Below are 15636 nucleotides of genomic sequence, written 5' to 3'. Positions count from 1 at the left end.
ACCTGCTGAGAATTTGATACTTTCTTAGATGCTCTCTGTCTCAGAGTGGAAGAGATGAGGACTCGTCTTCTGCAGCTCTGTCTCTCTTTTAAACATGATCTCATGTTATGACATGGTTCCTGTCGATGTCGGCCGTGCTCTGATTAGACACTTCCTTCTCAGGCCAGTAGGACCTCAGCTGTCACCTTCTGAATAGGTTGATGTTGATGTCACATGTCAGTCATTACCCAACATTAATAGTAAATGGAAGGAGTATGTCAGTGGCCAATAGCTTTAAATATTTTTAGCTATGTTAGCAATTACTCGGCCCACCACTTTGGCCCTGACTGAAATATCTCAAAAACTATTGGATGGATTTCTTTGAAACCTTGTACAGACATTCATGGTGCCCAGAGGATGAATCCGCCTGACTTTACTGTAACTTTTCCTCTAGTGCCGCCATGAGTTTGACATTTTTGACATGTCTCAACAACTACTGGATGGATTGCTATCCAATTTGGTACAAATGATCATCCCCCTTTCAGGATGAATTGTATTAATTTTGGTGGTCCCTCAACTTTAATCAAAGTTTCAGTTTTTCCAAATTATGGCTGAATACTTGCAAAACATTCCCATCAGGTGTGTGAAAAAAAATCCTAGCAGGGGAAACTGTATAACATTACAAAACAAATGAAGTCTTTTCTGCTGCTATTGCAGTTAAACTACATGTATAACACATTAACTAAATAGCGTTTCTTCTAAAATAGCGAGACAGTATGAGGTAAAATCAAACTTCACCTCAGGCTGAAACATATGTGTCTGTCTCATGGGTGCAATATCTATGGTAAGCAGCGGCTAAATTTGACTTGTACTTGCATGGGGCATTGAGGGCTATATGGCAGTATTTCTTACACTATGGGTCTGGCCCTTAATTGGATCACAGGTCTGTTTCTGGTAGGTCCTCACACGTCAAATGCACCAGTTTGTTTTAATCAGCTCAGGTCTCAAAGCAAGACTCAATTTACACAATTTATGCCTGAGCTGAGAAGGTTTACTAAACCTGGCTATAAAAGTACGCTGTGTGTGAGTCCCTGTCAGCCTATATGGACTGTGCTATGGTGGCCAAGGCCAGCGACTGGTAGATCCACTGGGAGTGTAATAACAGATTAATGTGGCGTGCCAGGCCCCATGACCAGACGTGTTTGACGTTAATGCTCCACTGTATATTATCCAGCTTGCAGAAATGTTGGATGTGAGCGATGGGATCCAAGGACAGGGATGTTTAGGTACTAATTACCAAACAGCAAGGCACAAGTCTCGCTCCATATTTCCTTACTTCTGTGGAAACACTAGGCAGGCTCCATTTATTTTCTTTGACTGTTGTTTCTGGCAAGGCCGTGTCTCAGTAAACACCACTCGCCCACCATTGTAAATCCGACAGGCGCAGATCTTTCAAGTTAGACTCCTTTGAGGAAAAATGGAGACAGATCGGATGGCGGCGCTCGGGTTTTCCGTCTTAATGAGAGAGTGGAGAAGAGGGATGGCGTTTGATCCCTGGCATGGAAGCCTCTATTTAAGCCTGTCAACGGTCATCACTCTCTCTCTCTCTCTCTCTCTTTCTCTCTCTCTCCTTCTTTCTCTCTTCCTCAGTCTCTCTCGCTCACTGTTACGGATGGAGAAACAGACCTGCACCACTGGATTTGATCAACTCAGTCAGGCACACTTAACCCTTTTCAGGACCAGGATCCAGGCACCTTTGCTATCACTCAGACAAACCGTTCACCTCTCTCTTCATGACAACCTAGAGAGTATCAGTGTTGATTGATCACCTAGCTGGAAAAGAAAAGAAAAGGCAGAAGCAGATCTGTGAAAATATTATTTTATTTGTAGAGCTTCGCAATGAGCAAGCCTCTCAGTCATCATGCTCCAATTTCATATCATATGTTTGTCCAAACCACACAAGAGCCTTATGGTTCTTCAAGGAAGTCTCGCTATAGTTGCAGCCTGACATCAAGCCAAAGACGATAAGCCCCAAGACAAATTTCCATCCTCCTCTGCGTGGACAATGAAACTTTTGAACTTGAACTTTTAGGCTCTGGATGTTGATCGACTCCTCAGAGCGGAGGAAATGTCTCTTTGATGAAGGGCTGGAGGGCAGGGCTCCTGACCATTGCGGACCTGGCCTGGAAGACGCTTTTCATCGCAGCACTAATGGCTCTACCTAATCAGGCCTGATTGGGCTGCTAAATAAATACTCTCTCCATCCATAATATCATGTGTAACTTAAGACAAAATCAATACCTAGACTGAACACTAATAGCTCGAGGCAAAACAAATGTCTCAGCTCTGGCTGCAATACATTTTTCATAATGAGTCCATCAGTGACATTGGCATGGATTTTTTGATACTTCCAAATAAAGGCACATAGTTGAGGCAGCTGGTTTTCCATATCTTAAAAAGAAGCTCTATATCAGCAAGACATATCAACACAGAAAGAGATTCATGCATGCAAACAATTCAGAAGCAAGCTTCGTTTTGAGCCATGGATGCCCTTGTCAGATAATTTTTGTTCTTTCTGAACTAACGTCATTGAGCATATCAAAGTATTTCTTAAATTCATCTTTAAGACTTACTCTCAAAATCAATCTTTCAGAAGCAGGAGTGATTTTTTTTTTTTAAAGAAATGTATAAGCTCAAGGAAACAAAACAACTACAGCAACACCAATTGAATAACAATCAAAATGAATCTGCAGATTGCAACAGTCATATTCAGCAAACAATTAGCATCAGTCATCAATCATAGATGAATCAAGGTGTCTCCCCGGGAGCCAGAGCTCAATAATAAACACTGGAGTCAGACTAGACTTCTGTGGGCTTAGGAATAAATAAAGTGAACGACCCTGACATCAGCAGCTAGTAAAATGTTTGGCCGCGCGGACCGGTGGAGTATGTATGAAAGGGAGCTTTGTGTTATGAGAAATAAATACAGACAGACACAATCATGTTTGAGTGAAAAGTGTTATGTCACAGCAGCAAAATTTGAATCGGGTTTGGAACTTGTGAATAAACTTAAATGTGCTTGATTTATCTTCCGCTCCACTTTTCTTTTGCCCATGTCTGTTTCTGTGATTGCAAAACCATATACACTATGTACTGAATCGCTGAAATCCATCACATCTGGAGTTGCAAAGCAACATGAGCCTTTAACACAGACATCTGCGCTGTTTACTGCAACAGAGAATAATCTCAGGTTCTTGAAAATGCCACCAATGAAGACTCAAGTGGACAGTCACATGCATGTTTGAAAGTGATGTTTTTTGTGTCATTTGTTGCCAGTTTATTTTGTTTGAGCTTGGGTCGCTAGACGAGTTACTTGGCCAGTCTCCTCGCCACATCTTTGTAGGCGGTCTCGATCTCAGAGTCAGCGGCGCAGGTGTTAGTGAACTCATCACGTGCGTAGGCGTTGTTCAGGTACCGCCACACCCCTGTCATGTCTGAGGGGATGTCGTAGTTACGGTACTTCTTAGCAACAACCTAGAAGAGAAGGAAAAGCTGTAAGTTTAATGTGAATTAAAGACAAACTTAATTTATCTCATCAGATATTTAAAATCCACCCCTGGGCGCTCTAATACAGTCAAACTATATCAATTCTAGGAGTTATTTTTGTTACGAGGTGTTTCAATTTACATTCCCTAAACATGCCTCATCTACAGCTTTTTCAGTTAATAAATTAAAGAAGGAATTTTTTTCATTTTTTTTAAGCTGATGATGGCAATAGACAACAAGTTAAGGGATCACAAGAGTTATTGGGGTTACATCATCTAGGAACCACGGATGTCTGTACTTAATTTTCTGTTAATCCATCAGCAGATGTTGAAACATTTCAACGGATGAGTGACTATGAGCCACTGGTGGCCCAAGAGGAAGAGTCAGAGGATTCCTCCGCTGGGAACCGTGAATATCTGTACCACATTTAACGGCAATCCATCCAATAGTTGTGAACACACTTCACAAAATAAAAGTAAATCTAATGGTGGCTTTAGAGGTAAAGACAGAGGATCACTAATGTCATTAGTATACATCCTCTGGGAATCATTTTTGTAAATTTCATGGTAATCAATCCAATAATTGTTGAGATATTTCAGTTTGGACCAAAGTGGTAGACCGACTGACACAGACATCTCTAGAGCCACGCTGGTAGTGTGGTTAAAAATCGTATGTCTTTATGGCTGTGTGTATAGATTGCTCCTCTCCCTTTAGTGTGTTAAATCCTTAATTTAAGTCCAAAGTTTCAATGTTAATCTATTAATTTGTCAGTCATGTTATACAAATAAATGAATGCATTTGTGTTTCACAGTACTATATTTTGCTGAAGGGCTTCAGGCCTATTGTGATGTTTTTAAAAGGTGTTTTGTGATGTTTAATTAATCTGTTTAATCAGTGATAGTGATAACAGCTGTGCATCATTAGGTGCTCTAACACATGCTGTTAAATTTGATGCACTCATGGTTGTGAGTGTGTGACTGTAGCAAATTGTGATTATCAGCATTAACAGAGAAATCCTACATCAATGTTTGTTTGTTGTTCTGTATCAGTTTGCTTTGTATCAGTTTAGCTCACCCTGCTGTAACGAGCCTGTGGTAGGTTCCAGTTAGGTGAGGCTGAGAAGGCCAGTCACTTGCTGTGAGGCTGCAGGTTTTAGCTGTTAATTTTTCTTCAATTTTATTATTTATTTGTCATATTAGACCCAGGACTGCCATTTATGAGTGGATTTATAGCCTTAAACATGGGTCCATATCAATCCATGCACATCCAAGACAATATAAATCAAATAATCATCTCTTTCTCAGTGTTACCTGTTATTTTCCGCATGTACATTACTTCTTTACCTTGACTATGTGCAGTTTAGGCAGCAGGTTGCAATCTGCGAGAGTGAGCTCGTTCCCGTCCAGGAAGGTTCGGTTTGAGCCCTTCTCCTCCTCCATACTGTCTGCATCGATCTCATCAGGCAAGGGGCTGTTCAGGTAGTCATCCAGCTTCTTCAGGGCTCTGCTCAGACCTTTCTCTAGAGCTAAAGACACAAGACACACATAAATACACATAAGCATGGATGCAATATTGTCACAGGGTAAGTGACATAATTAAATCTATATATGATACGTGCATGATTGTAGGCTCACAACCTGTGGATACCTCAGTGTAGAAAGAAAAGATTTGTGCTTGCTGGTACTTAATAATCTCACTAGGTGGCAGCAAAGTAAACTCAGTGAGTCCAACCCTCAAATACTGGACTCTGCTACTACCTAGTGGAGGAATGTAATAATGGCAGTCATGTATTTTTTTCCATCTTGTTCTACTGAGTGTGTGTGTGTGTGTGCCTGTGAGTGTAAATGGCACAAAATGAGCAGCCCACCAGCGTTGGCCTCTGGTTTGGTGTTCTTGATGTAGGCTGAGAACTTGGCGAAGATGTCATTTCCAGCTGTGTTCGACTCTCTCTGCTTGGCCGCCAGTTTGGGATACCTGAGCAGACGGGGGACAGAGTCAGGAGACGCAGTCAGAGAGGCAGACCAAACCATCTGGATAGTATTAACACCTGGGCTGGAGCTCAGCTCAGACTGAAAACATGTTACACACACTCACACCGAGTTGGCCGCCCACCCCGTAAGCTTTCTCACACTAAAGTCCATTTATAATGTAAAAAACTTTACAGGCAATAAAAGAAAGATTTAGTTAATCTGCCGTTTTTTTTCTCTGCAAGTGCTCACACACTGGCTCTAACTTTCTTTTGGAATGACAGTCACAAAAAAATATGTAACTGTTTTGCCTTTTCCAAAATTGGATGGATTCTTATTTGATATCCTTTAATTTAGTTTAGTCTTCAAGACTTAAATTACTTTGCACCCCCGTTGTGCAAAAAACACCTGAGACACACATAATGTTTACTCAGATTTATAACAGCCATAAACAACAAAGTTATATGCATCATATCCACTGACATCAGTCCTCTTCAAAAACAGCACATATTCATCTTTTATTGGCCTGAAATGTTTCCTGCCCTTTCAACAGTGCTGCTGAAACAAAATAAATCTAGCCAAGAGCAGCGTGTGTAGTCAGTGATATAATCTGATACTGTAAACTATGTGTTGTAAAAACGTCCTGTTGAATTACTTTGGAGGAGAGAGCGTTTCCTCAAGGAACTCCTCGATCTTGTTGATATCGGTCTTGACCTCTCCGTTGAAGGTCAGGAAAGGAGGGTGTGTCCCCGGAGCCAGGTTGTGCAGATCCGCCGGCTTCCTGCAGAGGACGCATAAAGAGCAGTGTGTGTGATGACAAACCCGGCGAGTGCGTAAGTGTGTTTTTGTGTTGGGAGCTTACAACCCTGTATCCTAACCTCTTGAGGTCGACGGTGGTGACATTGAACACCACTCCTTTGAGCCAGAGGATCATGAAGAGGCGCTGAGAGAAGGGACAGTTGCCGATGCTCTCTCCATCACTGCCTGCCTGCACACACACACACACACACACACACACACACACACACAAGATGACAGAAAACATGTCAGAACCAGCTATTGTCTGAAAAATGACCACAGAGTTGAATCTATACCTCACAGTCTCAACAGTCTTTAATGTAAGGCTACAGGACTGCAATACACTCTGTAGAGGATTCTGTTATTGTTCCATCTTGTGCTCCTTTTATTCAAAACACTCTTCATCCCTGTGGAGCAAATTGCTCAGAGTCTTCCTCTACAAAGTGGTCACAGGCTGAAAGCTGGAAAGGATTAAATGTCTTGCATCAGGTCACAGGTTCACATGGACGGACAGTCACCCTGCTCGCTACAACAACTTGCATTCATTTTCACAAGGACAGCTGTTGTGGGAAAATCAAATGTGTGACACTTTGGTCACAAGATTGCAACCCTGATACTAACAATCAAATACTATTTGGATTAGATTATCTCAAACTTTTATTTGATTAGTAAGGTTCTTGAGAGAAGCATCATGGGTTGTATAAATTAAAACACAACGCAAACACACATAAATACGTCATCCTTAAACCTCCGTTGCAAACTGATGATAAGGACAGAGAAGCAAATCTACACTCTGGAGACCTGCCAGCATTCTAACCTGGCAGTAATATTCTACTTGGACCTAATAGTTTCCATGTAGATGTGGACTTGTAACCAAAGCAGCACATTGTTGTTGTGAAAGCATTTTACCAAACACCAAAAAGAAGAAAACAAACTTGTCTTTTGTCTGTTAGCTTTGCATTTATCCAAATGGTTTTGAGATAAGTTCATCAATAACTCTACAATACTTAATCCTACAGAAACACCACATATTTTTTTTCCCAGACCACTACTGATAGAATCACTTCCTTTCCATCATATATTTGCAGTGAGATCGAGTGTCGGCATGTAGGGATACACAGCAGAGAACCGACAGTGACACCTGATCCGCTGGCCCAGCTGAATTATACATAGTGTGATTCCATCACCTGGTTCACTGACCACCGGGGCACAGAGTGCAGGGTCAGACCTGTAGGCCCGCTGTCACAGAGAGACCAACAACACACAGCAAAATAACTGCACTGACCACGAGGTCAGCAGGTTGAGCAGAGATTTAACGAGTGGAGTTAGTCTCCCTCATTTAATTATTTGAATTAGATTATCTAATGATTTTTTTTTGGGGGGGGGAGTCTCTAAAATAACGTTGTGTAACAAGAAACCACCAGATAAATTTCTGTGTGTGCATGTGTGTGTATATTACATATCTAGAAGACTTAACATAGTGAGCTAAAACATTATTATGCACAAAAGTACACAAATATTGAATAGACTCTGGGATAAGTTGATCAGAGTCCATAGTTTATTTAAAAAAACAAGTGATTCCATTTTTACTATGTAAAATATTACGATTTTTATAGTAAACATCTTGAGATGGATAATACTACAATGTTACAAAGATGCCAAATTTTTGTAAGCACACACAGCACATGCGCCCAGTTGTACACAGCTCCTAGCAAACACCAGAAAACACAGATGTCGGTCTAAAAGTAGCTGAGCCAACTGTATGCACGCCAGCCATTGATGCTCAGTTGCTGTCATGCTGCCCGAGTGCATGTGATGCTTCTGTCAGTGCATTGTTATGGCTAGCCTCAGCGGCACGGCGGTAACACAATACACAGCAGATAATAGCCAATCAACATCTAGAACACGGAGGACAAAAGCTGTCTCACACAACTGGGCCTGCAGGCACATGAGTGCTTAGAGCTGCTGAGCGATCTGATGATGAGAGGATCAGCTGGACGCAATGCAGCTTCATGCTTCATATGTGCGCCATTCATCTTACCAAGGCAGTTTATACAAAATGATTCCTCATGTTTTTATGTTCCTTGTGTACATAAATTTGTTTGCAATTCATTAATACTGCAATATTTGGCCATTAACTCGTTCAGCTCATCTGTACAAATGGACTTTGTTCCAATAAAAAGATCAGATAACAAGGCTCAGGGTAATAATTTGAGTAAATTATATGTTGCTGTTCCAATTGCAGTGTGCAGTTTTCTTATCTAAAGCATTTTATGAAAGCCATTTAAATGTTTTTATTTTATTAAATTGAACTTTACTGTGCAATTTGTCCAATAAGTACCATGTTCTCCAAATTCCTGAGCTTTATCACAGCATGCCACTACTGAAAATTAGTATTAGAATTTATAGACTTCTGATTTTAATCACATTACAAATGACTAACACAATGATGTTTTTCAGCTTCTTCGATGAAAACTGTAGGGAAACTATGTTTTACAGGTTAATCTCTTACGTATCTGTCTTAAGTTAGAAGGTTATTTATCAGAGTCATAATTGGGGCACTGACATATAGTGATATAGTCGGTGCTCATGCCGCTACATGCTTTTCTACAATATATATGTAGATCTTTTCTCTCCTTAAGTGCAAAAAAACAAGCTAGTAGTCCACAGAATGCCTCAACTCAAAAATGATATCTTGAGCAGGTTGTACAAAAGTCTTCTGAATAACTTCTGTGTGGGGCTGAGTGTGTTAGAGGAGTTGCAGTCATGCAGGATGATTCTCTGTCCATCTAGGTCACATCTCAGATGGCAGGGAAAAAATAATATCAGGGTTGCAGCTACTATGGAAACCACTCTTTATATAAGGTTTGTGCATCAAAACTGGCTCCACACGTCACTTTAATTCGAGCCAATGGTAAGTTTGGTTGCATTAAAATAGCAACAGTTCAGAACTTCTTACAAAACATATGGTGTAGATTTTGTTTTGAGTTTGTATGGAGAGATCAAAATAGTATCTAGCACAGTTTTTTTCTGTTTAAAGGAGGAACATTGTGAATGGTGACGCAAAATGTCGTCAGTGCCGGTGAACTTTCGGTTACCAAGCTGACTGGTTTCCTAGGAGGTGATTTGGCTGAAAGCAACCTTCACACCAGCTAATTGGGTCAGTGCATCCAGGCAGCACATCACAGAAGCTTCCACCTCACCTGCTTTAGGTACATTCATCTGCCTCTAACGTTTCTCAGGGGGGGACTCTATAGACAGCAAAACAACATGGCTGTATCGACTAAAGGTGGCACTCGCACTTGCAGAAAAAAAATAATTCCAGGAATACTTGAATATGAAAAAACACAGCGGTTGATTTGATGGGATGTGAGTGAAGAAAATTTGCACTTTCTTTAATTTTCAAGAGAATTATCCCACCATGTACTGCGAAATCAAATCTAAAAACAGCATCTTAGCCAATTGCAATTGTGTTTGAGATGAAGTAATGGTACCGCAGCAGTGCCTGATGCAAGCTTCAGTGTCACTGTCATAACAATCCTGGGTCAACATAGAGCGCAGTGTACCAGTGCTGCTGTAACTCTACCTCTGCTATTGGGTTACATGGACTTTCCACAACACATAGCGGTACTGATGCTACGCTGAAAATCCTGCTGTTATACTGCCTCTATCTTTCATCAAAACTGAACTTTAGAATATACTGGAATACTTCTGTCTCTGTCTTACCTTGACAAAAAGTTCGATATCAGGGTCTCTTTCTTGACCGTTAGTGGACATGACGCTTGGTTCTGGCTGTTACCTTTGTTTTTTTTGTTTTTTTTCTTTCTAAACTACAGTCCTTTTTATTATCCTTAGAGGTCTACATCCTCTAGAAAAAGAGGAAAAAAGCTGAGATATCCCTCTGAGATTATCCAGTGATCCCTCACACCTAAAAAAAAAAAAGCTGCCTTGGTTCTGTTCCCCCTTCAGTTTCAAGTCCCCAATTCAAGATTTCCAACAACTTCTTGTTCCGTAAAGGCAGTTTTCTTCCTTGTTCATGTCCTGTAGGGAAGGCTGAGAGTCGGACCAGGTGGCAGGTACAGCCCCGTGCTCTGATTTAGACACAGATGGGGAGCACAGCAAGCTCTCACTGACACAAAGTGGAAAACAGGTGTCAGTCTATAGCAGGGGGTGGAGCCCCATCTCTCTCTCTTCCCACCACTGATACCCGCCACCCCCTCCTCCATCACCTCATCTTTTATTTGTCCCCTCTCTTCCAACTTTGATAACCTCATTTTGTTATTTTTCCTATCATTACATGCCCTTTCTTTGCTTTATTTTTCCAATGAGACATTTCCAAAAAACACATCATAAACTGTTATATCATCACTCTCAAGTAATCCCATTAAATTAAAAAAAAAAAGTTACTTTCAGTCACTTTCTGTGGCAGTCTATGTCAGTATTTGAGTGCCTGAGTGGCAGCATTCATATTTAATTCGTGTTCACACTTGCTTGACTCCGGCAGAATAAGGCAGGCTATATTGGATCACCAGTAGGAGAAGATTCATCTGTGAATTATTAATTCTTGTCTTTGGGTTTTAATGCAGGAATTGAAAGGAAAGGGGCTAAATGGGGAGACAAAAATAAAAGCGGGTAGGACCGTGAAAAACTCTCCATCAGCACACGTCGAAGAAATTGAGTAGCACTCACTAATCGCCTCACTAGGAAAGGCGCAGAGATATACTGGGAGATGTACCCAAAAGAAATTACTCATCGGAGAATCTGCGAGCCAGATTAAAGTAGAGAGACAGACAGAGAGAGAGAGAGAGAGAGAGAGAGATGGGGCTGCTATGAGCTAATTTTTCAAAACTGTTTCTATTTATAGAGCAGCCCCCTCTCCTGGCAGTCATACCGACATACAGCACAAACCAATTACTGGGCCGCTGTGGAAGAAGGAGTTCTTCTTCAGTGCTCAGGATGAAAACTGTTGAGTTGTTTCTAAATGTGTTATTGTTGGTTTTGAGGGAGAGTCGAGTTGATTTGTATAGGCCTTTATCAAAGTTACAGTCTCAACAAGCTTCACAGCAAGCACACGATGAAAACAATACATGATAATGAGTTCTCTCCATATTTCCTGCGTCTTTTACCACTACAAACCTGAGAGGACACTGAATTTAGCTGTTTGCCATGATCGTTAATGAGGTCGTTCTAAATTTGGGAAACATGCTTATTTGCTTTCTTGCCAAGAGTCAGAACGAGGAGATCGATACCAGTCTCACATCTGCCTGGTAAATGTAAGGCTACAACAAGTAGCCAGTTAGCTTAGCATAAAAACAAGAAACAGGGGGAGACATCTAGCCTAGGTTATATAACAGTGATATTGTGCTGGAAAAGAGTGACTAAGTTTATTTCCCAAAAGTTCAAACTATTCATTTGGGGATTTCGAAATCCTTGATGGTAATGAAAGGCTGAGGAGAAACGGCCTTGGTTTGTGTGTCCTCTTGAGACAAAAGGAGGCTCATATCACTGACTTGGTGGGCTAATCATTCACCCAAAAATCAAAGAGTAACAGACATTTTGTATCTTCCCTGAGCCAAAGTGGAGAGAGGGAGCGTTTGAACTCTTTTTCTCCTCTTGCAACGACCCCAAAATCTTGCCAGTACAAGTATTGTCTTTTGTTCATTATCTTCTGTACTTTGATGTGATGCATAATATGAACATGATATTATGGCTGTCCAAATTTTAATAGTGAGTACTAGATTTTATAGCAAGTATTATCTAGCCATGTTGTCATATAAGATAGAAACATTAGGTGTAAATGCCTCTTTGAGATAGTAGGTGAAGCTTATTCTTTAGTGGCCTCATGAGACTCCTCCTCTCCTCTCTGTGAAAGCAGGGGAGGAGTCTCGTAAGCTTTCAGCACAAACAGATGATCTCCTAACTCTCCTCCCTACTTTTATAGCACAGCACAGCTTGTTTTATGGGAATTGTTGATGATTTAACTATTGGGAAATCCGCCTGCGGATCGGATTCACTCGGATAGGAAGGCCAGATAGTGGATAGAGGGCGGGGTGGTATGTGGAGTAGGGGCCAGGGCCAAGTATGTTGTCAATTTCACGGTGAACTCTGGTCTGTGTTTATCATAACTGTTATATAACGAGATCTAGATAGTATATCTGCATGTGTCAAATGTGATCTTGTCCTTTTCGTACCGTAAATGTGTTAATGCGCTGGGGTTTCCGCTGAACTCCCAAATCACCAATGTTGTTTCTAATTATCGAGAAAATGTGTAAAGGTCAGTTGCAAGGACTATATATATATTCTAGACTAGAAGAATAAGGTTTTGTATGACTTGATAAAAGACATAACATTCTCATTTATTATTTCTACTTCCAATTTTTCCCTTGGTAAAAGTCGTTACAATGGGCATTTGATATGTTGTTCTTATAATAATGCAATATTCATGGAATGGAGCAAAATATTGTTGGGTTTGGCAAAGCTAGAGGCTAATGCTTTTTCTGGAATTTGCTCCACTCTTCACCACAACTGTTAGAAGGATTATTTTAAGAACTGGCCATCCGAGTCAGATTGTAGCAATTATTTTTTGCTCATTTTCAGCACCACTGTTTTGATTGCATACATACATTTTTATCTGACAATGTCAAAAAAAAAAAAAAAGACATGACTGCTATAAGAGTTTGTACTAATATACTTCACCAGTGTTTCAAGGGCTTTGGTGAGTTCAGACAGAACTCCTTGAGTCCAGTCTACGGACTCTCAATCTCTGTTTCCCAATCAGCAAAGTGACCCCTGCGTGTACCGATAGTACACCTTACAGACTTCCTCTATCAGAAACGCAGCAAAACACACAGTTGGGATTTGCTCAAGCATGGAGTTCACCCCCGGTTTCTATGGCCCTACAGTAAACAAGTTAATTATTACATCAGACTGCCTTGAGATTAAAGTCACCGACAAAGGTCCTGATACACTGAGATCACAGTTTCTATGACATTTCTGCATCAAAAAATATTGCTGAACATATTCCTGGTAACTATTAGAAATATTGGTAGTGTATTAGTTCTTAACCACAGACTAAAACCACATGCACCACCATATGCTCTCGCTATATAATATATATATATATATATATATATATATATATATATATATATATAAATATGATCATTACATTTCAATTTTCAGTTAATAGAGTATTTACACCACTTAGCTGATATGTTTTCAATTTTTTTATGAACAATTTCTTTTAGGTTTTGATTTTCATATTCAAAAAGTGTTTTTATTTAAAAATGCGTACTAAATATGACCTACACGAGGAAAGTCCACTGTCTTGATTTTGTTGTTGTTGAACTGTGATTGTGAAATGCCATATTCCACTGCTTGAGATTATGTTATACAATTACTATCACATCTCGCTGTTATAATAATAAAAAAACCCTTTTACATGTGACTTATGACTTAAGAAGCACCTATTATTGTGTAATAACCATATTTCCGGCTCAGGCATTTAACAAATGGCCAGGTTACCAACATCCACAAAAACAGATTAATGTTTCCAATTAACTATTGGATGGGGTTGAAGATAAATTGCAATATGTTATGTCATATATATTGTAGGTATTGCAATACTGCTGAACTATATTTAAAGAAAACATTTAAAGAAAGATATCCTTACATTTCAAGTAAAATGCACAGGAGGAAATATTATGAGCCTAATTGTTTTATTGTCATAATTGCCCCCAATAACCTGTAATATAGCTATCGTTGTCTGGCTGCAATCATAAATCATTTTTGCTCCATTCCAAAATAAATGTAGAATATGTTAACTTGTCTGAACTTTTTCAAGGGCTAAATTAACAGTAAAACACATGCTCACACCGTCCAGCTGGAATTAAAATGTTCACTGTTGTGTTTTATGTCCTAATCCTGAGTAACCAACGCAGAAGCACAGTGAAGGATACACACCATGGCTTCAAGGAGCCTTTTGGCAAATCTCATGCACAGTGCTTATTTCATCACTGATGGAAGTAATAACCAACTTTATTGTTGCTCGACCTGCTCTTACCTTGACAAACAGAGAGATGTCAGGTAGGCTCGGATCTGCTGGCGCAGCGCTGCTCTCATCCAGGGTGACATTCTCCAGAGGTTTGAGGCTGTAGTCGACAGACTCCTCCGGGCTGGACTCAGTACTGTGGTGGGTGTACGCCATCATCATACCATCTTCTACGTTATCCTCCTCCAGGATCCTCGGCGGGTCGTCGCATGGGTCCTGGGAGGACGCTGAGGAGGCAGAAGAGCGCCTGGATCCGGAGTGAACCTCGCCGTTCACCTCCTCCACCTTTATCACTACAGGCTCTGGCTCCATCTTTAGTTCTTCGGCCTTCACCTCCTCTTTTTCCTCTGCCACTTTCTCGGGTTTACCCTCTTCGTCGTCGCTTGATGAAGAGGACGAGCTGCTGTGTTTATCCGCGTCTCTGGTGTCCATGTAGTCCGGAGAGCTGCGCTCTGCCTCCGCAGAGGTGTGAACCTGCACCAGCTGCTCTTTCGCCTCACCTGAGTTCTCTCGGTCGGGGCTTTCAGCTCCATCACGGCGCCCTTCATGCACAGCTACTATGTCATACGTGTTGTCCATGTTTGCTGGTGTTTTTTTGGCAGACCTGGGGTTTAACCTGGAGGAGTGTTGCAGAAATGGTGGCACACAGTCCGCCTGCCTCTGACTGACTGAGCAAATTCCAGCGATAACTCATAAAAGACCTTTGATCCTGCAAGTTAACAGGTGATTTATGCAGAGGCGGAGGCCTGTTCCTTCAATAACATTTAGGCAGTGAGGGGATTTCAGTTTGAGTAAGTGCACTAAGCAGATACACACTTAAATGTTTAATTCTAACTTTTTAAAAATGTGTCTATTATTCTGTGTTATCAAACCCTGTTCAGTCCCACACTGTAAAAGAAGTGTTTTAAAAGTCTACATTTCAAGGCAACAAACTTCAATAAAAGATGGACAACTTATGTTTTGCCTTTGGGTTTTTCCAACTTTCACTTCTGTTAAATTATTCCATATTAACAGAAGCTTCTCAAGTTGTAATAAATCACCAGGACTCTTTTACTTTTCTGGAAAGCAAGAGTTTAGCTTGCCTTATTGACACAAATTCCACTTTAAATGCTAATTAATATGTCAAAGTCCTAACAACTTGTAATCCTTATTTATACCAAATAATACAAGTTGCTGTTTTTACAAGGTACATGGATTTTTTTTTAATATATATATCTCTTGAACTATTTCTGTTTCTTATGGGCATCAGTCTGAAGAAAATGAAGACATAAATGGTGCGGGCTAACAGAACATGTG

General features: G+C 40.6%; 1 protein-coding gene across 1 annotated transcript; it reads right to left on the bottom strand.

Annotated features, from left to right (window-relative positions):
- Nucleotides 1-3275: 3275 nt before the first annotated feature.
- clic5b (chloride intracellular channel 5b) lies at nucleotides 3276-15203 on the bottom strand. The gene is made up of 6 exons (XM_042390599.1): nucleotides 14353-15203; nucleotides 6371-6480; nucleotides 6148-6273; nucleotides 5393-5499; nucleotides 4869-5050; nucleotides 3276-3513 (listed from the first exon to the last, which is right to left on the bottom strand). The coding sequence occupies exons 1-6, from the start codon at nucleotides 14917-14919 to the stop codon at nucleotides 3349-3351; spliced, it is 1257 nt and encodes a 418-aa protein (XP_042246533.1). The 5' UTR covers nucleotides 14920-15203; the 3' UTR covers nucleotides 3276-3348.
- Nucleotides 15204-15636: the final 433 nt, after the last annotated feature.

Source organism: Thunnus maccoyii, chromosome 17 (assembly GCF_910596095.1).
Source record: "Thunnus maccoyii chromosome 17, fThuMac1.1, whole genome shotgun sequence".
In the NCBI taxonomy this organism is placed as follows: Eukaryota; Metazoa; Chordata; class Actinopteri; order Scombriformes; family Scombridae; genus Thunnus; species Thunnus maccoyii.
The sequence above is the reverse complement of the archived record's forward strand: the minus strand, read 5'-3'. Positions and strand labels throughout refer to the sequence as shown.